This window comes from Gopherus flavomarginatus, chromosome 3 (genome assembly GCF_025201925.1).
Source record: "Gopherus flavomarginatus isolate rGopFla2 chromosome 3, rGopFla2.mat.asm, whole genome shotgun sequence".
Classification (NCBI taxonomy): Eukaryota; Metazoa; Chordata; order Testudines; family Testudinidae; genus Gopherus; species Gopherus flavomarginatus.
In genome coordinates this window covers 241,549,038-241,575,678 of record NC_066619.1, presented here as the reverse complement: position 1 = coordinate 241,575,678, position 26,641 = coordinate 241,549,038, and the positions used below count along the sequence as shown (strand labels likewise).

The window sequence follows — 26,641 nt, the reverse complement described above, 5'->3', positions numbered from 1 at the left end:
ACTTCTCATCCGAGAGAGCATATAGGCAGAAGACAAAGAACTCAGACACAAAATTCCCTTCACCCAGAGTTGAAAAAAATCCTGTTTCCTGATTGGTCCTCTGGTCAGGTGGTTCAGATTACTTCTTTCCAGGTGAAAGAGACGTTAACCCTTAGCTATCTATTTATGACAGTAGCAACAACCAAAAGTGCTATCTTTGCAAAAGTCTGAATTCTCTAACTTAAAATTTTTAAAAATTGCTAATACAAATGAAAGTATATTTGTACTATTTTCATCTTAGGTTTTCAAGGTTGAACTTTTTCAACACCAGATTTGAAGTGTCTGTAATGAAAATTCACTTTCCCATGTATAACAAAAGGCCTGCCACAGAATTCTGTCCCTTTTATACATTTTCTGTCCTATAGTCTATCTTTCTTTCTTTGTACTGAATGTTAGTTATATTTACTAATATGCACTAGGCAGGTTTAATGTTCTTCAATGCTTACCATTTTTAAGTTAGTAATTCCCCTCTTTCTTCCCTCAGCGAGTATTTACTCTATTAGAAAAGGCTTTGCTTGGTTCCCCTGTGCAGTTCATCTGGCAGAAAACTTTAGGAAACTTCCTTGCTGTGACAGGGTAAGATAATAAGAATTTAAATATTATTAATATGTATGTAGAAGTAATTGAATTATTTTTACATTTTGTTAATGTTGTATATTCACTGTCACAGTATATGTCACAGTTCCTGAGGTAACTTGCATCTCTGACCCCTTTTTGGCCTTCTTGAGGGCATCCCACTTAGGTCTCAGGCTTCCCAGCTGTCACCATAGAGTCCTGCAACTCTCCACCTCTAGACCAGGGAGTTAGGCTGCAATTTTTTCTGTAATTCACTGTGATTACCACAGTAGATCTGACTTCAGTTCAGCATCTATGGTCCTATTCTTTCAAGGGCAATGACATGGTTAATTAGTGACCAACCAGCCAATGACAGGGTTAACCATTGACCAGCTGCACTTTTATAGCTTTCATTTCTTTGTTTGTCAAGTGTTCTGAAGTAGGTCAAACTAGTATAGGTAGATTTGGCAGAATTCAATTTTTTATTTTTTTTTGGAACATATTTAGGCAACTAATATGTACTTTTCATTTTAAGATTTTTATTTGATTTTTAACAATTTTAATTTTTACAATCCCTGGAAATTAAGGGGGAGGGAAGGGGAGGGTTGGGTTAGCATTAGGGTAGCACTAATAGTGGGGCTCCAAGGGGTTCCCGGGACTGGTAACATGGCTGCAGGGGCACGCTGCACAGCTGAGGGATCCAAGACACCTATATAAAAGATGTTAGAGAGGCTGTCATCCTCAGCAGATGGAGCAAGGACTCCAAGGAGAAGGATGAGCCCCAGGACACAGAGGGAGGCCACCCTGCTGCTGAACAATTCCATCCCAGGGGCAACTCCTATGTTTCTAGTGGGTGGGTGAGTGAGTGCAGCTCCTCTGTCATGGCTCCAGAGGATTCTTTGCAGGGCCTGTGACACTTGATTCCTACAGGTGCGAAGTGTGGGGAAGTTTGCGGTCCTGGCAGAGCAGAGCAGAGCAAAGACTCCTCTCCAGAGTTATGAGGAAGAGGACAAGCCTCTAGCCTGAGACCACCCCACTGCCGAATGGGTCCTGCCCAGGGACAGAGCTTCCCCCAGTACATCATCCTTGCGGTACTAGCTCAGGGTCTCTGCTCTGCCCATACAGGACTGCAGCCTTCTCCACAGCTTGCACCAGCAGGAATCAAGTGTCACAGGCCCTGTGGTAGCTTAGTGAGCCCTCTGCCACCACAATGTCATGGCCTCGCTCCTGTGACAGAAGGGCTGCCTGGGGCTTCCTGTGCTATTGCAGGGCCAGTGACATTGGATCCCTGTAGACGCAAGATGTGGGGAAGGCTGTAGTTCTGGCAGGGCATGCAGAGCAGAGACCCTTTGCCTAAAACTGTAAGACAGGCCCCTGGCCACAGGGGAGGCTACCCTGCTGCTGAATGGCTTTTGCTTAGGGATGGCTCCCGCACTCCCAGCTGTTGAGTGAGAAAGCTATGACAGTGGGGTTGCCTGCCCTGCCTGAGATACCTGCAGAGACAAGATACACAGGGTGGGTTTTGAGGGGTTTTTTGTTTGGTTGGTTGGGTTTTTTGGGTCAAATTTCAGTGTGTCAGCTGAAATAGATGTTTACTTCATCTATCAAATTCAATAGAATCCTGCCACGGCCGTGTACATGCAGTTTCTGTCAGGGGCAGAGTTTCCTCCAGACTTGCTACCTGCCGAGGAATTTGCATTAATTACCTCCCAGTGATTTAGTTCTTGTAGGAAACCCTGTAACTCCCCCATGGAGCCAGAATACAATCCTTAGCCCATAAACAAACATATAAGACTTATAAAGCCGATACAATAATTTTTTATTATTCCATGTGTCCATAATATCTTTTATTGGACTACCTTCTGTTGGTGAGAGAGGCACGCTGTATATTTCCTAGACCTAAAAAAGAGCTCTCTGTAAGCTTGAAAGCTTGCCTGTCTCACCAGCAGAAGTTGGTCCCATAAAAGACATTACCTCTCCGATCTTGTCTTGCTAATATCTTGGGACCCACATGGCTACAACAACACTGCATATATCCATAATATCTGTCACAGTAAGTACCTATCCCCTGAAAATATCAATAGATAAAACTCATGAGCCATATCAACGTGGCATGAAAGATTAATGGAAAAAGTTTTTATGAAATCTCTAAGGATATTTGCAAATGTACAAAAAGAATGAATTCATCTTCTGTGTTTTTAGAGCTGATCACACTGTAAAAATCTTTGATCGTCATGGTCAGAAGAGAAATGAAATTAACTTACCAAGGTAAGAACTAACAAGGGTTTGGCACATGTTCTTAAACAAAAAAATCACATATTTTTAATGGCACATGCATACGTATAAGTAATCTGTGGAAGATGCATAAGTAATCTGAAGCAAAACTGAATTCATAATACAATAGCCATGAAAAATCAGGAAAAAATTATATATATCCTTATATGTAAAACATTCTTTAACTATACTTTTAATCAAAACAAGGGTAGAGATAATTTTAATCAGAATTTTAGGACCCCACATAAATAGTTCGTTGCTAAAATGTATAAATATATAACAAAAGTGACAGACTAAAAAGATTTAAAATACCAAAAAAACCTTATTTCAAGTCCAAACTTCATCTCAAAAACTGTATAAAAGTACTTTCTTCACCTCAGTTCTGTCTCACACCATCTACTCATGTTATGTCAACAACCCAAAACTGTTATCTTATTTATTTTCTGTTGCATTGTAGTCTGGTTCCATTTTAATTAAGGTGGTCTCTGTATAGCTTCGCCTTCCTCCAAATGTTTCCGAGTACCTAGAAAACTTTCTCTCTTCTTTGCACCATCTTTTCATCCATACATTGAGACCTTGAAGTTCCCGCTGCCTAGATGGACCTGTGTATGGAACTCAAAGCACTTCAGAAAAAGCTACCACTGATGCCCTGAACCTATGCCTTCTATCTAGTATTCTAAATTTAGCTTCCAGAACCTCTCCCCTATATCTCTCTACATCATTAGTACCAACACATACCACAACCACAGGCTCTTCCCTAGTGCTCACCTGTAGTTTGGTTAGATATCTCATGATGTTTGCCACCTTTACACCTGGTAGTGAAGTCACCAAGCTGTTCTGATGGTCGCCAACTGTCTACATATTTCATATTCAGTCTCCTGTCACCCACAATCAGTCTTTGGGTATGTCTACACTGCAAAATAACTTCTGCGGCAGCAGTCTGCGCCTGCGGCAGCTGACTCAGATTTGTGCTACAGGGCTAAAAATAGCAGTGTATGCATTCCCGCTCAGCCTGAAGCCCTTAGACTCTGAGACCCTCTCCCCCTTCCCAGGTTTCAGAGCCCAGGGTTCAGACCAAGTGGGAACATCTACAGTGCAATTTTTAGCACCATAGTGCAAGCCCAAGTTGACCTGAGCTCTGAGACTTGCTGCTACATTTGTTGGTGGTGGTGGGTTTTTTTTCTGTTGCTGTTTTTTCCTGCAGTAGAGAGAGATCTTTTCTCTCTCCATTGTAATTCAGTCCCCTAGAATGACCTCCTCAGTACATGAAGAGCTGTCAGTCTTCACTATTTCAGTTGGAAGGAGAGTCCCATCTAAGGGATTATGTTCCTCCAATTCACCTTGGTGTCCCTTCCACCATGAGTCTGGCTTCCTCAGTTGGACGAATGGGGAAGTCAGTTCTGAGATGAGCCTACTCCAGTGTCCCTATATGCAGAGTCTCTAAACAATTCCATCTGTCTCTGCTCTTCCAGCTCAACAGCTCTGTCCTCAGGATGTTGTACACGGGCTCTGATAGCCATGAACTGCTTGTGTTGGGTGTGTATGTACGCCACTTGGCTACAGAGCAAATAGTCATCCATACATTTTGCACTCTGCAACAAATTGGTTAGTGCCCTCCCTGGCTAGTTTGCTTCCCATTTACCTTCATAGCTAGACTGAGTTTTTTAAATTCATTTCTAATCAGAGTTAACTTTGTTGTGGTCTGTTAATTATTCAGGGAAAAGGTTTTATTATTATTCAGATTTTAATTCCTCAGGCTGCCAGGTGATGACAGTTCAATTTAGAGCTTTCTTGCCCTCTGTGACTGACTACCACTCAGTCCAAGCTTCCTTGTGCTCAGTCACCCTGAGAGTCCCCAGATGATGTCTGCACTGCAAAGAAAAACCCATAGCTGGCCCAAGGAGGAATTCACAGAAACTGTGACCTGTCCGTGACTCTTACTAAAAATATCAAGACAAAACAGGGATCTGTGGATCTCAACAGGCCTGAAGGGGGGCATCTGGGCAGGGGCTTGGAGCTGCCTGCAGCAGCTAGGAGCTGAGGGGTACCCCTGCCACTGCAGCTTTAGGGGTTCCCTGCTGTCCATGGGGACTGAGAGCTGTGGGGTGCCCCGGCTCCTATGTCAGCCCAAGCTCGGGGGTTCCCCTGCCGCTGCCCGGGAGCTTGGGAGTTCTCACACCCTTCCGCGACCTCCGTGACTAAATCATAGCCTTATTGATGATTAGCTCAGTCTCCTGAAGTCTGGTTTCAAAGAACCTAGTATTACAACTATCTCAAGGCTAACTCTAGGCCTATGTCTACTCTGCATCGCTTACAGCAGCATAGCTGTGCCGCTAAAGCCTTGCCGCTGTAAGGCACACAATGTAGGCACTCTTTGTTGACAGGAGAAAGCTCTTCTGCCGACAAAATAAACCCACCCTCAACGAGGGTTATGGGCGAGGCGTGTCTCACGCCAACAAAGCATTGTCCACAATGGGCACTTTTCATCAGTAAAACTTTTGTTGGTCAAGGAGGTGTTTTTTTTCACACTCCTGAGCGACAAAAGTTTTACTGATGAAAATGCAGTGTAGACATAGCCTAAACCTGAGTGTCTTTTTTAATATTAAACTTGAACCTAATTTACAATCTGACTGATTGCTGTAGAAGCAGTTAAATAACAGCAGTTTCAACCAGGGCAATTAGTTGCTGCCCTTAAACCAGACTACAGTTTTTTCCGCCAAGAATAACAACCCAGATTGAGTACAGGTGTCACAGTTACAGGACTAGATATACATTCCTCTTTCTGGTCTCTCAGAGTATCTCTTCTCAGGTTTCAAACCTCCACCTATTCCAGGGTAGAATTCCACAGTTCTCCCACTCTTACACCAGGCTCTGGGCTACAGTACTATGAGTATCAACTGTGCAGGTCTGACTCTCTGCTTCTTTTCTTTGGGAGTCTGTGACCAGAATACCTCCTTAAAACAAAAGTATTGGGTTTTTTTTGCAGCGGGAGCAATTTAGAGGAAAAAACAACAAATAGTCTGATGCATGTCTGTCCAACCTAAAGGCTTACCATCCCCTGAGGTAGTTCTAGGCAGCCTGCCTTTTTTTCAGACACCACAGCAGTTCTTGTGTGCCTGGTTCCCCTGAACAACTCCCCGACAGTTCTCCCCTCACTCTTGAGAATGGTTCTTTATAAGCTCCATAGGCCTTTTGATCTTTTGGTTCCCAGGCCTTGGCCCTGCTTGTCAAAACTGGTTATGTAAGTTGGCTGGAGCCAGGAAGTAGAATCTTCAAAGCTAATAGTTCTGATATTGTCTCTTAACAACCCATAAGTGTTTACTGAAGAGGGTCTTATATTATTATATATGTTTTCCTATCAGCTTGTTTTTCCTGACAACTGCCCTGTTAAACTAAATCAACATATTACTAAGTAAACATCCCAATAACCAGGTCAATTTACAGTATTCAGAAATGATTACAGAGCATCTCCACTTCTGTCATAGAGAGTTCAAGCAAAAGCAAGGACAGTTACCTGGAAGAACCCCCGCTCAGTCCAAACGATACTGTGATCACTCCATCTGTTACCTTCTAACTCTATCTGGGACTTCCCCTCTCTTGAGAATTGAGTTCAGAATCCCAAGTTTCTTCTGTTTGAATAGAAGATGTCATAAGTGCCATCTCTTCAATTATATTTCTCATTTTCTCTTGTCCGTTTGTTCCTATATACTATTTTTCTTTTTTGCTTTCTTGTGTTTTTCTGCACTCTTGTTTTTCTGCACTCTTGTCTAATAATAATAATAAGAACTCGCAGCTCTTATTCAGTGCTTTTCATTTGTAGATCTCAAAGGAGGTAAGTGTCACTATCCCCACTTTACAGATAGAGAAACTGAGGCACAGAGAGAGAAGGTGACTTGCCCAAGGTCTCCGAATAGGCCAGTGTCAGAGCTGGGAATAGAATCCAGATCTCCAGAGTCCCAGTCAAGTGCTGTGTCCCCTGGTTACACTGCCTCTAGTGTCTTCCCTTCCCATTTATTCCTCCTGCTCACCAGAATGCTGCATGCTGCTGTGGCTGGGGATTGAGACATCCATTGAAGTTTCTTGCAGGAGGCCACATTTACTATCGTGCTAAATTCAGGCAAGTGGGAGAAAAGAAGATAAAAAGTTGAATTTGATGGATTGCTGATTTAGCCTGCAGCCTAGTATACATAAAGTGCTTCCTATGAGGAGCTACTACGTGAGCAGGACGGGAAAGCTGGTAGCTTCTCAAGAAGCCACCTCCTGTTTTACTGGAAGCTATACATGTACTTACCCAGAATGCAGAGCAAAAGCACAATTCACATTGGATCTTAGGCTTCAAAACAAATTATTTTTGTAAAATTTTATTTTGACTTCTCAGGCAGTCAAACCTCTTGTTTTTTCACTCAACGCACTTGCTACAGCTTTAAATGCTATTTTTGCGTACCGTACATTTTTTACCAAAGAACAATGGTTGAGAGATAAGGTCCACGGTAGAAGAGTGTAAAAGACAATTTTTCAGACAATTAAAAACCAAAGATATTGACGCATTCATGACAGCAAAAGCTGTGTTCTGCATGTTTTTGCAAAGATTAGACACTGCAGTTTTTACATATTTAATTGACAAATGTCCCTCTGGCAGCCAAACAGTAAGTTCTTTCCCCATACTAGCAGATGGAGTCTAGAACAAGTAACCAGATGCCTGCTATACGTTATGAGTTGCTTGCCTTTTGATTAGAGATGTGCAATTGTTTAATATAATACCCAGACTCCATCCAATATCAGGTTTTGTTGTGTTCGCACAAATCTACCTTGATGCATGTGCCAGGGCTGCTAACATTTATACAAACACCTGTGTGCCAGAATCCATCCTTTTGTTATCTTCAGGGATGCAGCTGGGCTCCTGGAACGGAGTGGCTCACTCTGCCCTCCATGGGACTATAAGGGATACTGAGGGTGTATCTACATTGCAGTTAGATGCTGCAGTTAGGCCTGTGCCAGCTGATGTTGGCTCTCAGGGCTCTGGCTGTGTGGCTATTTTATTGCAGTGAAGACATTCGGGTTTGGGCTGCAGCCTGAGCTCTGGGGCCCTCCCACCTCACAGGTTCCTACAGCCAAAACTCCAGCCTGAGCATGAATGTTCTACACTGCAGTTAAACAGCCCCTTAGCCAGAGTCGGCTGGCACAGGCCAGCCAAGGGTTTTTAATTTCAGAATTACTCCAAGAGGCCTCTTTCTTCTGCACAGTCTTTGAGGAGTTTTTCATTATGATCCATTGTCTCTTCCAGTTCTAATAAGAGCCTTTGGTGCCCAACCCTTCTCTACACTAGTGCAGCAGGAAAATATACCCAGTGCATAAGCAGAGTTGTTTATAATCCTTAATATATATGTTCCTTCCTTAGTCCTATTTCTCCTATGCTAGAGATCATGGGGTATGTCTGCCCCTGTGCTCCTTGTGGGAACAGCAACTAGAGCATTTTCCTGCTTCGATGGGGACTTCTGTCCCAAACTTAATACCCTTCTGAGAACTAGGAGGGAGCTGTCCACATCAGGTTGCCTCCAAAAAACTAGAAGGTTGGGTGACAGCTTGGTGTCCCTTAAAGATCCAGAGTATGTTGGAAGGGGCCCTCTAGCCCTGGGGCCCAGCAAGGGATCAGGGCTCTAAAGCCCCCTTTGGAGGCACAAGTAGTAGGAAGGAGTCATAGTCTTGGGTGAGATTAGAGCTGGGGCGCAACTTCTATCTAGAGATTCAGGTTTACGTAACATGAATGTCTCATCCTGTCTCAGGTTTGTTAGGAGGGGAGGGGCTGGGTCAGGGGCTTTATTTTGACTGTATAGTTTTGTCTGGTTTGGACCCTCATAAACTTTTAAAATCCCTGCTAAAATTTATTTTCTTCTTTCTCTCTGTTTCTAAAGCAACTGTGTTGCTATGGACTGGGATAAAGATGGGGACACCTTAGCCATAATTGCTGACAAATCTAGTACCATTTATCTGTGGGATGCCAACACAAACAAAACAAGCCAGGTGGACAGTGGCATGAGGTAAGAAAAACTCTTCATGTAAAATGTAAAACACATGTCAAGAATCATGCTAGTACAGTATGCCCTTCTTGGTGCTACATCCTAAGCCCATTTGGAAGCTGAAATTAATATAGAATGCAGCAGCCTGCTTCTTAAGTGAGGTATGTTGCCACAAGGACATTCCACTGGTGTTTTGTAGCCTTAATTGGCTATCTACAGGTTTCAAGGTATAGCATTTCTGCCCTAAATGGCCTTGACCAGCCTACTTGAGAGAGTACCTCTTTTCCCCATGACGTGTGCTACTGCCAAAATTGGAATCAATAGAAACACTTGATCTGGAATCTATTCAGTTTAAAACAGAGGTTGCTGCTGGGAAGGCACTTTCCCTAAGGATTCCTCAACTTTGGACCTCAGTTCCCACACCTGGGTTCTAAAAAGGATGACTCTCTTGACCTTCAGGTATAGTGCAAAGATCTTTCAATACAACTTTTGTGGGTATGGTGTTACTGAAGGGCAATATCTAATATTGTTGCTCTAAAGATTAGCTGGTCATTGTTGGTATGTGATGGAGTTTGCAGCTGGATATTTTTTTATGGTATGATTTGTGTTTTTAAAAGAATGTTAAGAGTGCCTAAATCCTGAGAACGTCTCCATCTATTATTAGTTACATAGCAGTAGCATCCACAGTGTGCTAGGTCAGGGGTTGGCTACCTTTCAGCAGTGGTGTGCTGAGTCTTCATGTATACACTCTAATTTAAGACTTCATGTGCCGGTAATACATTTTAACGTTTTTTAGAAGGTCTCTCTATAAGTCTATAATATATAACCAAACTACTGTTATATGTAAAGTAAACAAGGTTTTCAAAATGTTTCAGAAGCTTTATTTAAAATTAAATTAAAATGCCGATCTTATTAATTTAGTGTGATCCTTGGCCTTGCTTTTCCTTGCTGAGTTTTCCAGTGTCTGGTGGCATGTATTTGGATACTTTAAGCTGCACACAGGCTTCTGAGTGATCAGTTGTTAACCGGCTGGAACCCCAGATTGGCAACTGAGGTGCGTGGAGCTGGCAGCTGGTAGGGCTGAGCAGGGCCGGAGGCCTGGACCCTGTCTGGCAGGGGGCCTGCACTGGAACTCCAACCAGAAGCAAGGTGAGTGGGGCTGCGGCAGGTTCCCCCACTGGCAAGGAGCCAGCATCCAGAACCTTAGAGCGGCGGCGGGCTGAGCGGGTCAGCCCGCCCAGCTCTGGGGTTTTGGCGGTGGGCTGAGCGTCTCCGCCTGCCCCCGCTTTGGGGTTTCAGCTGCCGGCTCCTGCCAGCCAGGATCTCAGCCCAGGCCCGCATTGGGTTCTGAGTGGGACTGGTGGGACCCCGGCTGGCAAGGGGCCAGCAGTGGGAACCCTAGAGCAGCGCTCAGCCTGCCCCGCTCTGGGGTTTTGGCCGCCGGCTCCTGCCAGCCAGGGTCTCAGCCCGCTGCCAGCCTGGAGTTCCTTCCCTCAGGCCAGCAGTGGGTGCTGAGTGGGACCCCGGCTGGCAAGGGGCCAGCAGCGGGAACCCCAGAGTGGCAGTGGGCTGAGCGGCTCAGCCTGCCACCACTCTGGGGTTTCGGCTGCTGGCTCCTGACAGTTGGGGGTCTCAGCCCGCTGCCAGTCTGGGGCTCCTTCCCCCAGGCCAGCAGCGGGTGCTGAGTGGGACTGGTGGCAGGACCCTGGCTGGCAAGGGGCCAACAGCAGGAACCCCAGAGTGGCAGCGGGCTGCGCGGCTAAGCCCGCACCGCGTGCCATCAAAAATCAGCTCGTGTGCCATCTTTGGCACGCATGCTGTAGGTTGCCAACCCCTGTGCTAGGTACTTTTGAAGCACATACGATAATAAAGTCCCTGCCCCCAAAGTCATTCATCAGCAACAAAAAAAATATTTCTGATAAGTCACGTGAAGAGGAAACTTGATCCTGATTAACAGTAAGAGACTCTGAATGAGTCTTATTTTGCTCGCTGTTACTTTATGTCTATCCAGTCTATGTAGCTGGGATACGAGCAGCCCCTGTTACACAAATATGTCTATTCCAGGGGTAGGCAACCTAAGACACGCGTGCCGAAGGTGGCACACAAGCTGATTTTTAGTAGCACTCAAACTGCCGTGGTCCTCGTCACCGGTCCAGGGGGCTCAGCATTTTAATTTAATTTTAAATGACACTTCTTAAACATTTTAAAAACCTTACTTACTTTACATACAACAATAGTTTAGCTATATATTAGACTTATAGAAAGAGACCTTCTAAAAGCATTAAAATGTGTTACGGGCATGTGAAACCTTCAATTACAGTAAATAAATAAAGACTCGGCACACCACTTCTGAAAGGTTGCCGACCCCTGATCTATTCCTTTAGTACTTCTGCTTCTATTAGCATTTATTATGCTCTTCATGTTTACTACTTTTTAAACTAATAATAAAACAGACAAAATGTCCTTCAAGGGTATTTACATACATCAATTCTAAAATCCAATTACATGAGGGAGACTGTATCAGTAAGGAAGCCATACCTAATTGCATACAACAACATAAATGCAACAGAAATATCGGGACTCAGGCTTGGCTGACAGGTTAGGCTACAGGGAGTTTGAAATAATATTATCTTTTTACTAAATTCAATTAAAATATTAGCTTTTTGTATTAACTCTTCAAAAATTACACAAAACACAGCCTTCCTCTATCTGAAACTCAAAGCAAAAATAGCTTCTGCTAAGCTTTCTTACTATATTGGATAGTTTGGCAATCAAAAAACTATGATCTACCATGTGAATACAGTCATGTGATCAGTCCCAACTACACCTTTAAAATACAAAAAAAGTCAGAAAAGCACCATCTTTTTAAATATTTCTTAGAAATTTGCTGTTAACTTGATTATCTCTGATATATTTGGAAGTATATCAAGGAGGCTTAAAGCTTATGGACAGATTCCCACTTTTAGCATTTGTACACATCTAAATGTTTAAACAAACCAGCTCCTCGCCCCCACCCCCAGTTCATTGCTATTTACTGAATGCTTAAGAAAGTCTGAAAGTGGCAAACTCACCTTAAGCAAATGAATTAAAAAATTTAGCTCAGGTTTACACAACACTGTGTAAATACAAAACAAATAATTATAGTTAACAATGTGTTTGGTTTTTTTAAGTTTAAAAGAGAATCTCACAGCTATGCCATATAAGATGATTTTATTGTGTGTTTTAATATTTCAGAGACCCAATGTCTTTCTTGCTTTGGTCCAAAGTTGGAGCCTTACTTGCAGTTGGAACAACTAAGGGAAACTTGCTTATTTATAACCGACAGACTTCTCGTAAGATTCCTGTCCTTGGTATGTACTATACTGAATTCATTGGGTTTGTATGTTTCTAACTGAGAGCAACATTTTACTCATAATGTTAAGATTCCTTTGTGTTCAGTGTAAAAATATAATCTATAACTGTAACTCCAAAATGTACCCTTGCTCAAAGGGCTACTTCTGATTTATTATTCTTACTAGAATGGTTTCTTATAGAATACTTTTCAAAACTCCTCTGTGATGACCTAGTGCCAAAGTTCTGTGCTACCATGTGGGAAACTTGGGTTAAATTGTCTTCCTTGCTCCACAGATAAGAAAATTGGTTGTGGAATTTTTCATGTTGATAAACTATCTTTCCTATGGTATATTTGAGGAGAAACATCAAGAAACTTCAGAGTTCCATTTGGGCAGGAAAATGGTGGCTGCTGTAAACGGCTTGAGACGTTTGATGCGAATCAAGTGGGAAGATGAGAAGTTCCTTAAGGTTCCATAAAGATACAAAGGCTTCACTCTTGGGAATTTTTTTTTTTAAACAAAAAACAAACTTTGATAACAAATATTTTCCACTGGCTAGCATGCTTTCTTGAATATTCACCGTGTCAGTTTTTTGTTTCACACCCTAATTATTTTCTAAAAATGTACATACTTGAATTACATTAATCTTTCCTTTAATTTTTTAATGTTTTTTAAAATGTATGTATTGTAGGGCTCAAACCTGCATAGCCTGGGTTATGAATTAGAGGCCACATTCCCATCTCTAATTTTGTATGTTTTTTTATATGTATAAATTAGATATATATCTGTTTTTCAGGTAAACACACCAAGCGGATCACTTGTGGTTGCTGGAGTACTGAAAATCTACTGGCACTAGGTAGTGAAGACAAAATGATAACTATTAGCAATCAAGAAGGAGATACTGTAAGACAGGTAATAATAGCAGCATCTTTATCTAACTGTTATACTTAGTTTATGATCCTGAGGCAAGATTCTGTTCTGATCTCTGAGAGTTACAACGCTGGACTCAGCCCAGTTGGAGTGGATGCTAAAGTGGCTGTAAATCATCTTTGCACTCTCCCAGTCCTGGCCTGCTCCCAGGGCTGGAGCAAAACGTCAGCATACTTTGGGGCCTGTCCAAGTTATAGCAGCCTCTTTAGGTTGCCCTACTGTCTGCAGACTCTGCAGTGCTGCATGTTATGAACCTGCCCCGGAAATGCTGCTCACCACCTCTGCCCTGGTTTATACTCGATGCCAGGGCTTGCATGGGGTTCTTGGAAAGCAGCCTTATGGCTGTCTTCTACAGTGTCTGTACCAGGGGAATTCTTCCATGGCCAAATACAGGGCTTTTAGGGCATCTTTAGGATGCTCCAGCCCTTTTACTCTTTGTAAAGTAACTGGAGTAGGGGTGAAGATCTTGCTCCTAAAGTGTAAGGTAGGCCTTTGTTACCCCTTTTGAGATGCTGATTCCCTTCTTCCCTCTGATCAGAGTTCTAAGTGTTTTCTTATGTAAATTAGAATCCTTGTGAGCAAAGGCATTTTCTGGATATGCACAACATCTATAGAATTCACTTAATTTCAAATAGTAGAAACAGTGGTTCATTGAATACTTTTTTAAGAGCAGACTGAAATCTTATTTCTTCAAATGATTGCAGACATTCCTCCCAGGTGTGCACACGCCCACTGTACTGAATCTGGAGAACTTTGCTTAGCACTCCCTTTTGAGGTGGTATTCGCTCCCTTTGGCCTTTCATAGCCCCTCCCATAGCTATTTAAGTGCAGCACTGCCTTGACCTCCCTCAGTTCCTTTTCACTGCCTGCAGCTTGAGTTGGAGAATTCTGTGTGGTATCAAATATCATGTTTTCTGTCACGGTGCTTTCCTATGATTTTGTGTATGTAGTTAGTTATAGTAACGCCCTTAGGATTTAGTTAGTTAAGTAGGATTTAGCCTGGTGTGATGCCCTCATCAGGTTTTAAACACCTCCTGACGCATGGGGTGGCTGTCTCTAATAGTGACCCCACACTCCGTGTTTATTGTGCCTTGGGAAAGGGCACAATAAAGAAAAGTGCACCATCTGTAAGTTGCTCAAAAAGAGAACGTAGGTGGCTAGAGACTTGCACCTGAAACAACACTTTATACCTGCTTTGGTGCTGGGAACCTCTGCAGACTGAATAGAGCTATGCCATCTACTCACTCACTGGTACTGAGTCAAGATTAGTTGGACACCATACCGTCGACTCCAGTGTCATCAGTGGGCTTCCATTGAGTCTGGTATCAATGACATCGGTGTTGGCACCAACTGTTTCCACACCACTGATGTGTCAGGTAGTGCTGGACTTGCTATGCTTCTCTAGTTCCTGATTCTTTATTAATACAGGAGCATTCAGCTGCAGTGTCTTCTTCTGTACCCTTGCAGAATTGTCACCATTATTGGCACTATTTTCCACCATTCCTGAACGTTTTTGATTCCTCCGGGATTATCATTTGTACAGGGATCAGCACTGGTTCTGCAGTAAGGACAGAGGCTCTTGGTCCAGTTCATACTGGCCACCGGTGCTGTATCCTTATCCTGAGTGGCCTCCTTGGAATCCTTTGGATGTTCCTCAGTCTGCAAGGTCCTGATCCTTGGCTCAGTCCAGGGAAAGATCGCCAATCCCCTCAGTAGTGTCCCCTCTTGAGCTACCTACATTGCAGACACAGACCAAGGTTGCTCCCTCTGAGCTGGTTCAGCCTGAACCATTGTTACAGGCACAAGTGTTGCTGCAGGAGAGCCTCTTCCTCTTCCTCCTCACCTGATGATTCCACAGTGCTGGATTTCTCCTCTTTTGTGCCTGAGAATTTTAAATCATTTGAAGATCTCCTGAGGTAAATAGCTTCAGGCTGGGTTTGCTCAAGTACATCAAATTAGTGAACATTCTCCAGTCCTCAGCTCCAGGAAGGGGAGCTCTGCCAATAAATGAAGCACTTTTGGAACTCACAAAGACTTTGTGTCATACCCCAGTTTCCTTACCTTTTGTCAGTATGCTTTGCTGTAGTTAGTATTATGTACCTATGTGGCGTTTTGAGTGCTTCTTTTTCACATCCAGCCCCAAACTATTATTGTAATAGTGGCAAATTAGAGACTACCTCAGGAGAGAGATAAATCCATGCGTAAAGACTTTGGGCTTGTCTACCCTTGAAATCCTATAGCGGCATGCTGCAGCTGCCCCACTTTAGTGCTTCAGTGTAGACACAATCTATGCCAGCAGAAGGGATTCTCCCATCAACATAGGTTATCCACGTCCACTGGAGGCAGTACCTATGTCAATGGAAGAATTCTTCCATTGACTTAGCGCTGTCTACACTGGGGGTTAGGTTGACTTAACCTCGTTGCTCAGTGGTATGGATTTTTCAGACCCTTGAGCGATGTAGTGGGTTGACCTAACTCTTTAGTGTAGACCAGGCCTAAGAGTCTGAGTGGTTAAATTTGATGGAAAGAAAAATTTGTTCAACCTCATTGTTACAAATGTGCATTTCAAATCAGCAGGCAGTATTATCTAAATATGACTTTGTAAATTGGGAGGTGTCAAGGCTGATTCCCCACTCTGGCAGTTTGAGTGCAGAAGGTGGGGGCCTGTAAGAATTTTTAAAATTAATACTGGCCACTCCAGGCTGGTATTAAACTCCCAAGGTCACAACTTCTCTCTGACCTTGGATGGGTTGATGCTGTCACCAACGAAGTGAAAACTCCCACCCCTTTTGAGAACCCAGGAAGAAACACTTGGAAATTCCTTCCTGCAGGATACTCTGAAGCCCTTCTTTCTCTCTCTCTCTCACACGAAAAAGACAAAGGAAATCAGCTGTTGCCACCAGCTAATTAAACAACATCTGTACAAACCTCGTAGGGACACAAAAATCCAATCCTATTCTTAAAAAAGGTAAAAATTATTAAAAACTAAAAGAAAGGAAATACATTTGGAACTTAGGCTTAAAAGAAACAATTACAAAAATTAAGCATAAAGATAGCTCTCTTGAGGTTCAGCTTAAAGCAAAACAAAAGCATCTGGGGTTAGCACAGAGGAGTCCACAAGCCAAGAAATAAACCTAATCACGTCTTTCTAAATATTCCTAATTTACTTACACATTTGGGAGTTCCAAATATGTAATTCTAGGTATGATCTGATGATTTTTGATCATACCTGTCGTAATGCTTCTCATGCCATAACTGCTCCTTGTTTCTCTTCTTCCCGGAGAACACCACAGACAGACAAAGGGAAGTTTTTTTCCCCATTTTAAAAAGTTCTAGCCCTCCCACTGGCTCTTTTGGTCAGGTGCCCACTCCTTTCCTTTTACAGGTGTGCTTGTTAACCCTTTACAAGTAAAGCAAATAGAGAACAGCCACTAAGAGGAATTTTATAGCTAACTGGCTGGGTGTCCATAAAAGGGAGCTATCCCTCCCCCTCTTCATTTATCACAGGAGGCTATGTCCAAATTTACTGATAAGTTGCCAGAATCCTCCAAGGAAGAGTTCAAGACACTCATTGTGGAAGGGCATCTAGTGGGCAAGATATCATTGCAGTCATCACTGAACAAGGCAGACACTTCTTCCAGGATTATGGCCCCAGTTATATGTCATGGGGTCTACTCACTGCTGGGGTGCTCCTTTGTGGTTATATCTGGTCCAGGTTCCCTTCTAGGCAGTCTTACTAAGCAAAACTATGTCACTTTCCCAGTGGCTAGTAGGGGAATCGGGGCCTGTCCACTGGGTTCCAGCCCAGAGACCCTACAATCAGCAGTCAAGAGTTGCATCATCTCAACCCTTGCTACCATTTCCCTGGGCTTCTTCCTGCTCTGCCCTCTGCAGACTTTCTTTTCTACCTACTAATTTGCTGCTCTTGATCTTCAGGACACTTACTTCTCGGACAAGCCCTTGCAAAAGGTCTCTTTGATGGCGAGATTTACCCTGCCTCGGTTTTCGAGTGGAGGGATAGCTCAATGATTTGAACATTGGCCTGCTAAACCCAGGGTTGTGAGTTCTGTCCTTGAGGGGGCCATTTAAGGAACTGGGGCAAAAATCTGTCTGGGGATTGGTCCTGCTTTGAGCAGAGGGTTGGACTAGATGACCTCCTGAGGTCCCTTCCAACCCTGATATTCTATGATCCATATGGCGATTTCCCCAAGCCACAGGAAATTTCTGAGATTTGTAGCAGCAGGACAGCATTGTCAGTGCTCCCTTTTTGCCTGTCCCTGGCTTCATGCATATTTACCAAATGCAGTAGCATATCTCAGAAAAGAGGAATTCTTGTCTGTCTTTACCCGAACAATTGGTTAGTGAAGGGCAAGTCTAGAGACCAAGTCCGCTGTTACATCCAATTCAGTCGTCTGGTCTGATTTTGAACAGTCATAGTTAATACCAATACAAAAAATTAAGTTCATTGGGGTCTCACTAGACTCGGAGGGCTTTTCTTCCTAATAAATAATTCCAACCAATTTGCCTCCTGTGTTTTTCCCCTCCACTCTCACTGTTCATCAACAATCCATGTACGCTTGAGATTGGCAATTACATGTTGCAGAATGCAAGATTGTGCCTTCATCCTCCTCAAGGCTGATTAAAGTGGTATATCTCCTGAATTGTCAGTCATTTGATCAGTCCACTAGACCATCCAATAAATGTTTGCAAAGGTGTTCCCTTTGCCTACCCTCCATCAATCAGAACCATAGTTACCAATTCCTTCGCAGGAGGTTGGAGAATTTATCTGGGGTCATTGAAAGTTCAAGGTTTGTGGACAGATCAGGAAGCTTCTCTTCATATCAACATCCTGGAGCTTTGAGTCATTTACAGTGCGTACCAGCCTTTCGGGAACAGATCAAGAGCCCCAGAGTCATAACTAAGCATTTTAGCGCCCGGGGCAAGCAATCATATTTGCAGGGGTAAGCAGGCCAAGGCTTGGGCCACAGCTGGGGGCAGGAGTGGACCCTCAGCTGGGGGCTGAGGCCTGCAGCCACAGCTGGGTGTGGAGCATGGGGCAGGCAGCCGGGACCCTTGGTGCCGATCCCTGGGTGCAGAGCCAGCAGCTGGGGTGCGGGACTGGCAGCCAGGATCCTTGGTGCAGGGCCAGGAGTGGAGCAGGGGGGCAGGTGTGGACCCTCAACTGGGGTCCGAGGCCTGCAGCCACAGCTGGGTGTGGAGCATGGGGCAGGCAGCCGGGACCCTTGGTGCCGATCCCTGGGTGCAGAGCCAGCAGCTGGGGCGTGGGCCTGGCAGCCAGGACCCTTGGTCACTCCCTTCCCACTCCTTGAGGGGCTGGTCCATAGATTGAAGACCTCTGCCCGAGGGTTACCCTATTTCAAGTTTCCAAATAGAGGACACTGCCGGGGGGAGGGAAAGGAGGAGCTGGAGTGGGTATTTGGAAGGTGCAGGAAGAGGTACCTGCGGCAGGGGTGCCCACTGTAGGTGGGCTGCCAGTGCTGTGAGGGGGATGGGCTGGATTAATGGGGGAGCCTCAGCTGCTGCCGCTGCCGAGGGGATGCTGCATTTGCAGCTCCTGCTTCCCCCCATTCCCTTATTCTCTTCTCTTTCCCCGCCTTATCCCATCCCCTTCCTTTCCCTCTGCCTCTTACCTCATATCCTCCACCTCTTGTCCCCCTTGACCTGCCTCCCCTGCCACCTAAGGCACCCTGCATGTGTAGAATGGAAAACTGAACTGCACTAAGACCAAGGAGGTGACGTCCAGTTGCAGAGGAACTGTCAGCAGAAGAAACATCTCCATACCACTCCCTCTGCTCCCCACCCAGGCCTCTGTTGGGGTGGGGTGGGGGAGATCAATGTCCCCCTGGCTATGCGCCCTAGGTGATTGCCCTTCTCGTCCCACCCTGGTTACAGCCCTGAAGAGCCTGCTGCAGCCAGCTTTGTCAGGAGGCAATAAAGTTTTGGCAATTTTGCATCAGGGAAAACATCACTCCCATGGCTGCTCACGTTCCAGGTGCTCAGAATCACTTGGCCAGTCACCTCAGCAAAAATTTCTCCCAGAATCACAAATGGTCTCTGAGGAGTAGTTTGCCAAGGTCCATCTTCAGAGAATGGGACATTCTGACTCTTGATTGCTTTGCAACAAAAGACAAGAAGTGCTGTCAATTTTGCTCTCAAGCAGGTCTGTCTGGTCTCATTAACAGACACCTTCTATCTGAATTTGTGATCAGTGTTGAGGTATGTTTTCCACCACAATCCCATTCATTCCACAGGTTGTTCAAGTTGGATCAAGCCAAATTGATCCTCATTGCACCAGTTTGGCGAAGACAATGTTGGCTGTCTGACCTTCTCAACCTACCTATTTGACCTCCGAGTTCTTTTCTCCTCTGTCGTGACCTACTGATTCGACACCACAGTCAAATTCAAAATCCGGTGCTGAGCAGTCTGCACCTCTTGATTAGATGAGGAGGAAGGACAGTGTGCGGAAGCACTTCAGCAACTTCTGCTTAGTAGTAAAAAACCATCCTCTAGGGCTGCCTATTTGGCCAAGTGGAAATGTTTTTTTTGGTTTGGTCACTAGCCTAGGGAATTCAGCCTGTATTCAGGACGTTTTTGCATTGCCTGTTACATCTTCAGTCTCTGGTCTGTCTCTCAGCTTGTTGAGGGTCCATTTAGCGGCAATCTTGGTGTTCCATCCGTCGATCCGAGGGAAGTCAATTTTCTCAAACTTCATGGTAGTGGAGGAAATGTCAATTTCTTTCCACCTTAGTCGGACCTTAGTATAGTATTGGCTGCCCTCGTAGGATCTCCGTTTGAGCCCATAGTAACCTGTCCCTTATTTGCCAAAAGATGGCCTTTCTTTTGCCGTCAGGAGAGCAAGTGAACTGCAGGCCTTGATGGCAAAGCCTCCATGTATGCAATTTTTCAAAGACAAACTGACTCTGCAGCTGTATCCAAGATTTTTGTCTAAGATGGTTTCTCTGTTTTACCTTCATCAAACAATATACTTACCTGTATTCTTTCTAAGCCACACTCAAATACAGATGAACGCCACCTTTATACATTGGATATGAGACGTTTCTTGACATTTTATCTGGAAGGGATTAAAGTATTTTATCACCTCAGTTTTTTGTCTCCTATGGGAATCAGATGAAGGAGCTCAGTTAGTTTCCACATGGATGATTTCCAGATGGATCACTTTCTGCATTACAACAACATACGGGGTAGCTCAAGTGCTCCTCCACAGACACTGGTGACTCATTCAACGAGGGCCCAAGCAGCTTCTGTTGTTCTCAGTAATGTTTCTGTACATTTTCAGTGCTGCTATCTGGTCTTCTGTGCGTACAAGACATTATGCTATTTTGACTGCGTCTCAGTGAGATGCCACTTCGGAAAGGCAGTCGTCAAGTCGCTGTTTAACTAGAGCCCAACCCCAAGCCCTACCTCCTTCGGTCACTGCTTGTGAGTCACCTGAATGGAATATACATCTGCAACCACTCGAAGATGAAAAACAGTTACCTCTCTGTACTGTAACTGTTGTGCTTTGAAATGTGAGTGCAGATGTGTATTCCACAACCCACTTTCTGTCCCCTGTGCATTAGTGTCTCAAATGTTGATACTCTGTAGGAAGGAACTAAGGAGGGGTCAGGGTGGTGCTGCCCTTAAATAGCTATGGGAGTGGCTAGGAGGGGTCCGATGGGCACTGCTAGGCAGAGTTCTCAGACTTCAGTGCAATGCGCATGTGTACACCTGAGTGGAATACATGGCTGCATCTTCATCTCAAAGAACAGTGGTTACAGTACAGATAAGTACCTGTTTTTTCTTTAGCAGGACCCTAGTCTGGGGAGAGTTCAAATGAATCTATGTTTTGGCTGTATTTTGTATATAGTAAATGGCTTTGGAATTCATATCGGAGCAAAGCTATATAAATACAACATCAATCTCCTTTTGGGTGGGTAGACAGGGCTGCTTGTTTCATCTTATCCACTTTCATCTTTAAATGCTCTATTGTTGGCCCTGTCTTCTTTTCCCACTACGTTCTTTTGCTGCATGACCTCGACTGGTCACGCCACTTCAGTTACTACCATGTCTACAAAACAACATGAAGGTCTATCTGTTCATCTCTATTTAGAGTTGCATCTCTAACTGCCTTTTAGACATCTAAACCTGGATGTTCCCTGGCAATTCAAGCCTAACATGATCAAAACTGATCTTTTCTTTCTTTCTTTCTTTCTGTTTCTGTTGTTAATGAAGAAAGGATGTTGGCGTTGTGAATAAAGGGAGAATAGTGGAATTGTTGTAATATTTCTTTATTTGTATTGCATTAACACCCAAAATATTCTAGATGGGAAAACTGTCCTCTTACCTTATCTGTACAGTGCTTGGCACACTGTGCTACGTAAATAAATAATATCTGAATCTGGACTTCCTTCTCGCAGACTTCAGTGAGATCGGATCCCAGTGATATGCAGTTCTCAGTGATGAAGACTGATGAAAGAATATCAGCCAAGGAAAGCACAGTAAGCAGACTGTATGAAACCCATGCACAGCACCATTCAGCACATCTCAGATGATGTTCTGAATGCAAACATAGTGCCCTACCTGTCTCTGTCACATTAGCATACAGTATTACTTAAAAGGTTCAGATGGCGTTATCTGAAAAGGAAGAATTAATTTGATTAAAATAAACTATACAACAAACTAAAGTAAAGTTGCTGTGGTATCTTTAGAAGAGCTTAAAATAATAGTAATTCTTAGACATTTCAGACCTTTAACTCTTACAATGACTAGTGGTACTGACATTTAAGAATGAAATGCTTTAAGAGGTTATGACAAGAGATGGGCTGAGGGCAAATCTTTGGATTCACACACACTCAGACTTTGGGGAAACTCAAATCTCTTGTTATCAGCTATTACAGTTTTTTGGGTTTGCACTGGGTCTTGGTTTCCCCCCCAAATATGTTAAGAAACAGGGTTGGGTTGGAGAGGGTTTACTGGTATTTTAATACTCCTAAAATAGGTATTAGCATGAATAGTACTTCACTTTTAGGCTGAGGGCAAACAGAGAATGGTCTAAATTAAGATAGAAAATAGCCTTTTTGTTTAATATTCTTGTCAATCCAAGCAAACACAAAGTATGAGACATAAAACAAGTTCTTCCTTGTTTTCTTGTTATAGATGTTATAGTAATAAGCCTCTGTGTTACTGTTCCCTGTGTTACCCTGCATTGAGCTAGCTTCTACTTTGTCTGATAGTAATGCTATTTATTTGGTCACCAGAGAATGCAAACAGAGAGCATTGAAAACTGAGCCTTTCTTTCCCCAGAGACAAAATCCATCATCTTTGTGGATGTCCTCAAATAAGAAGCATTTATCTAGATAGATATTAAATTGTACATCTTCATAATTTTTAAGGAACTCATTTTAAAATTACTTGAACAGCTTTTAAGGAAATTTTATTAATTATTAAATATTTTTTATATTTAGAAATGTTATCTGTTTAGAAGTTTTGTTTATATCATTGACTAAAATTAGCCACCAGAGCTGTGATGGTGTTTCCTTGCACTCTACGGATGACAATTCTCTGCATCTCAAAAAACACAATATCCTCTGATTTTGTGTTATAACTTGACCAATGGAACTAGACCTTTGAACTGAATTCTGAAGGATAAAAGCTTTGTCTTTTAGGATAAACAGTAGTGTTTTTTTTTTTAAAATGGCATTCTCACTGGGTGTGTGTTTCACTTTGTCAATTGGCAGGTAAGCGTGGTGGTTGGCAAGAAAACATTGTTTCTTTTTAATTTGAATGATCCTGATAACCCAATTGATCTAGAATTCCAGCAGCGCTATGGCAACATTGTAACCTATAGATGGTGAGTAAGCACTAACTTCTTAATATTGCAAGAAAAAGCTGAGGTTTTTATCTTTCTAACTTATTTTCATTTCTGGTATTTATCCCACTATGACATGAGGATTTTTGGGTTTATATCGTAGTCTTTTTAATACAATATTCCTTTCAAGCTAAAGCAGTGGTCCACAAACTGTGGGGCATGCCCCTCTAGGGGGACATGGAGGAAAGTTCAGGGAGTGCATGGTGGGGCCCAGGCCAGTTCCCACAGGGGGCCAGGGATGGAGCACAACTCAGCCCCACTTCATTCTCAGCCCAGCTCCACCCCAATCCCAGTTCCAGCTGCAGGTCTGCTCTGGCCCCAGCCGCCGCTCCTCTATGTCCCCTGCTCTGCCCCTAGCCCAGCTCAGCCCTCATTCCCTCTCTGCCCCCAGGCCAGCTCCACCTATAGCCTCAGTTCCTTCCTCATCCCCAGTTCTGCCCCCAACTCTGCCTTCAGCCCAAGAGCCAACTGCAGGAATAGAGGCGGGACATGGACAGATTCCATTACTGATAAGGAGGGGCACAACAGGAAAAGTTTGGTCACCACTGGACTAAAGGAATCTACAATTTACAGGCCCCTTCACTGAAAATTCTGTTTAAAAAGCAGTGATGTCAAAATGAGACAGTAAAGATGTAGTCCCACACTTAGTAATGGTATGGTTGCTGAAATTAGTGAGTGGTTTCTGTTTGGAGGAGAAATTGGTGACACAGAGTCAGGATAGATTCTTGGTATAATCTGTTTTATTTACAAAAATATACACACTCATGGCTGGCCCGCATCAGCTGACTTGAGCTCACAGGACTCAGACAGTGAAGCTGTAAAATTAGACCTTCAGGCTCCGACTGGAGCCAAGGGTCTGGGACTTCCCCCACAACTCAGCCCCAACTCAGCTGATGCAAGCCAGCTGCAGGTGTTTGATTGCTGTGTTGACACACCAATAAAATCCCTTCCAACAGCTCTCTGGGTGAGTAACCTGCTTGTATGCAGCCTTTCAGTAAAGAATTTCCTTTATTTTAATGACCATTTATGGTTTTCCATTTTTGATTAATTGGGGCTCTGTCTGTACAACTTACGAATTCTAGTTGATATGAAGTTATATTATGAAAAACTGCTATATGTATGTAAAAATGCCTGTATGTATGTGGATCAACCATTGCTGTCAGGTAGCAGGTACACACCAGACAGGCACAATGGGGTAATTGCTTAGGACTCAACGACCCTGTTCAGATAAAAACGCCTGGGAATGATGAGTGATCTCAAGCCTTGGAAATCCAATTTAGTTTACCCTTGTAGGAGCAACAATAGAAACTTACCAGGAGCAGAACAAAGGCACCCAGGTGACCAGGAGGAGTTTAAATAAGGGAACACATAGAAACAGTGAGTAGATAGGAAGATGCAGCATACGGCAGGAGAGAGCAAGATCACCCAGTGTGTAGCAGCCTCATAGGGCATGCAGGTCCTGCTCACTTTTTGGAGCCCAGAAGGCCCCAAGCACTCTGGACAGCCCAAAGAATGCCCTGGCGTGGTGAGGAGGCTGAGGCAGGGACACTGAATCATGGAAATGTGGGGCTGGAAGGGACCTCAGGAGGTCATCTTGTCCAGTCCCCTCTGCTGAGGCAGGACAAAGTATACCTAGACCATCCCTGACAAATGTTAATCTGTTCTTAAAAACCTTGAATGATGAAGATTTCATGGCCTCCCTTGGAAGCCTATAATCCTTATAGTTAGAGAAAGTTTTTCCTAATATCTAACCTAAATCACCCTTGCTGCAGATTAAGCCCATTACTTCTTATCCTCCCTTCACTGGACATGGAGAACAATTGATCACCATCCTTTTTATAACAACCCTTGAGATATTTGAAGAATGTTATCAGGTCCCCCCCCCCCCTTAGTTTTGTTTTCTCAAGGCTAAGTATGCCCTGTCTTTTAAAACTTTTCTTCATAGTCAGGTTTTCTAAACCTTTTATCATTTTTGTTCCTCTCCTCTGGACTATCTCCAATTTGTCCACATCTTTCTTTAAGTTTGTCACCTAAAACTGGACACAGTATTCCAGCTGAGACCTCACCAGAGTAGAGTGGGACAGTTTACCTCCAGTGTCTTACATACAACACTCCTGTTAATACACCCTGAATGATATTAGCCTTTTTTGCAATTGTATCACATTAAGAATATAATATATTGGGTCAGACCCCTGGTCCATTTAGCCCAGTATCCTTTCTTTTGACAGTGGCCAATGCCAGATGCTTCGGAAGGCGTAAACAGAACATGGCAATTTCAAGTGATCCAGTTCCAGCTTCCTGCAGATGGTGGTTAGGGACACCCAGATCATGGGGTCGCATCCCTGACCATCTTGGCTAATAGCCATTGTTGAACCTATCCTCCATAAACTTATCAAATTCTTTTTTGAACCAAGTTATACCTTCAAACATTCCATGGTAATAAGTTCCATAGGATGACTGTGCATTGTGTGAAGAAGTACTTTCTTATGTTTATTTTAAACTTACTGCCTATTAATTTCATAGTGACCCCTAGTTCTTGTGTTCTGTGAAGGGTTAAATTACACTTCCTTATTCATGATTTTATAGATCTCTATCATATTCCCTCCTTACTTGTCTCTTCTCTAAGATGAAGAGTCCCATTCTTTTTAATCTCTTCTCATATGAAAGCTGTTCCGTACTCTTAATAATTTTTGTTTCCATTCTTTGTTCCTTTTCTAATTCCGATACATCTTTCTTGAGATGGGGTGACTGTGTTCAATATTCAAGGCGTGGGCAGACCAGGAACTTATGCAGTGGTATCTTGATATTTTCTGTTTTATTATCTGTCCCTCTACTAAAGTTCCTAACATTCTGTTAGCTTTTTTGACTTTTTTGACTGCTGCCACATTATTGAGCGGCAGTTTTCAAGGAACTATCTGCAATGACTCCATGATCTTTCTTGAGTGGTAATAGCTAATGTAGATCCCGTCATTTTGTATGTTTGGGATTATTTTTTCCATTGTGCATCAACATAAAATTTTCATCTGCCATTTTGTTGCCCAGTCACCCTGGTTAGTAAGATCCTTTTGTATCTCTTCACAGTCAGCTTTGAACTTAACTATTTTGAATAATTTTGTAGATCTGCAAACTTTTCTACCTCACTGTTTACCCCCTATTCGGTCATTAATGAAAAAGTTGAACAGCACAGGTCCCAGTATAGACTCTTAGGGGACCCCTTCTTTTATGTCTCTGAAAACTGACCATTTATTCCTATTCTGCCTTTCCTATTTTTCAGCCAGTTACTGATCCACGAGAGGACCTACCTTCTTATTCCATGACGCTTAGTTTGCTTAGAGCTTTTTATTTGGGACTTTGTCAAAAGCGTTTTGAAAGTCCAAGTACTCAATATCAGGGGTTCTCAAACGGGAGTTGGGACCCCTGAGGGGATCACAAGATTCTTACGTGGGGGGTCATGAGCTGTCAGCCTCCACCCCAAACCCTGCTTTGCCTCCAGCATTTATAATGGTGTTAAATATATAAAAAGTGTTTTTAATTTATAAGGAGGGGTCAGACTCAGAGGCTTTCTCTGTGAAAGGGGTCACCAGTACAAAAGTTTGAGAACCACT

At 43.5% G+C, this 26,641-nt stretch overlaps 1 protein-coding gene across 3 annotated transcripts in view; it reads left to right on the top strand.

Annotated features, from left to right (window-relative positions):
• WDR19 (WD repeat domain 19) overlaps positions 1 to 26,641 on the top strand; it is a 134,127-nt gene that overhangs the window by 10,787 nt on the left and 96,699 nt on the right. For all 3 annotated transcript variants that reach the window (XR_007773558.1, XM_050947369.1, XM_050947368.1), the window contains exons 2-8: positions 524 to 615; positions 2,797 to 2,862; positions 8,781 to 8,906; positions 12,120 to 12,235; positions 13,014 to 13,129; positions 21,586 to 21,666; positions 22,906 to 23,018. Coding sequence is in view for 2 of the 3 variants with exons in the window: in XM_050947369.1 (XP_050803326.1) it covers positions 524 to 615; positions 2,797 to 2,862; positions 8,781 to 8,906; positions 12,120 to 12,235; positions 13,014 to 13,129; positions 21,586 to 21,666; positions 22,906 to 23,018 (710 nt within the window). In the remaining variant the exon portion in view is untranslated. The remainder of the gene's footprint in view (positions 1 to 523; positions 616 to 2,796; positions 2,863 to 8,780; positions 8,907 to 12,119; positions 12,236 to 13,013; positions 13,130 to 21,585; positions 21,667 to 22,905; positions 23,019 to 26,641) is intronic.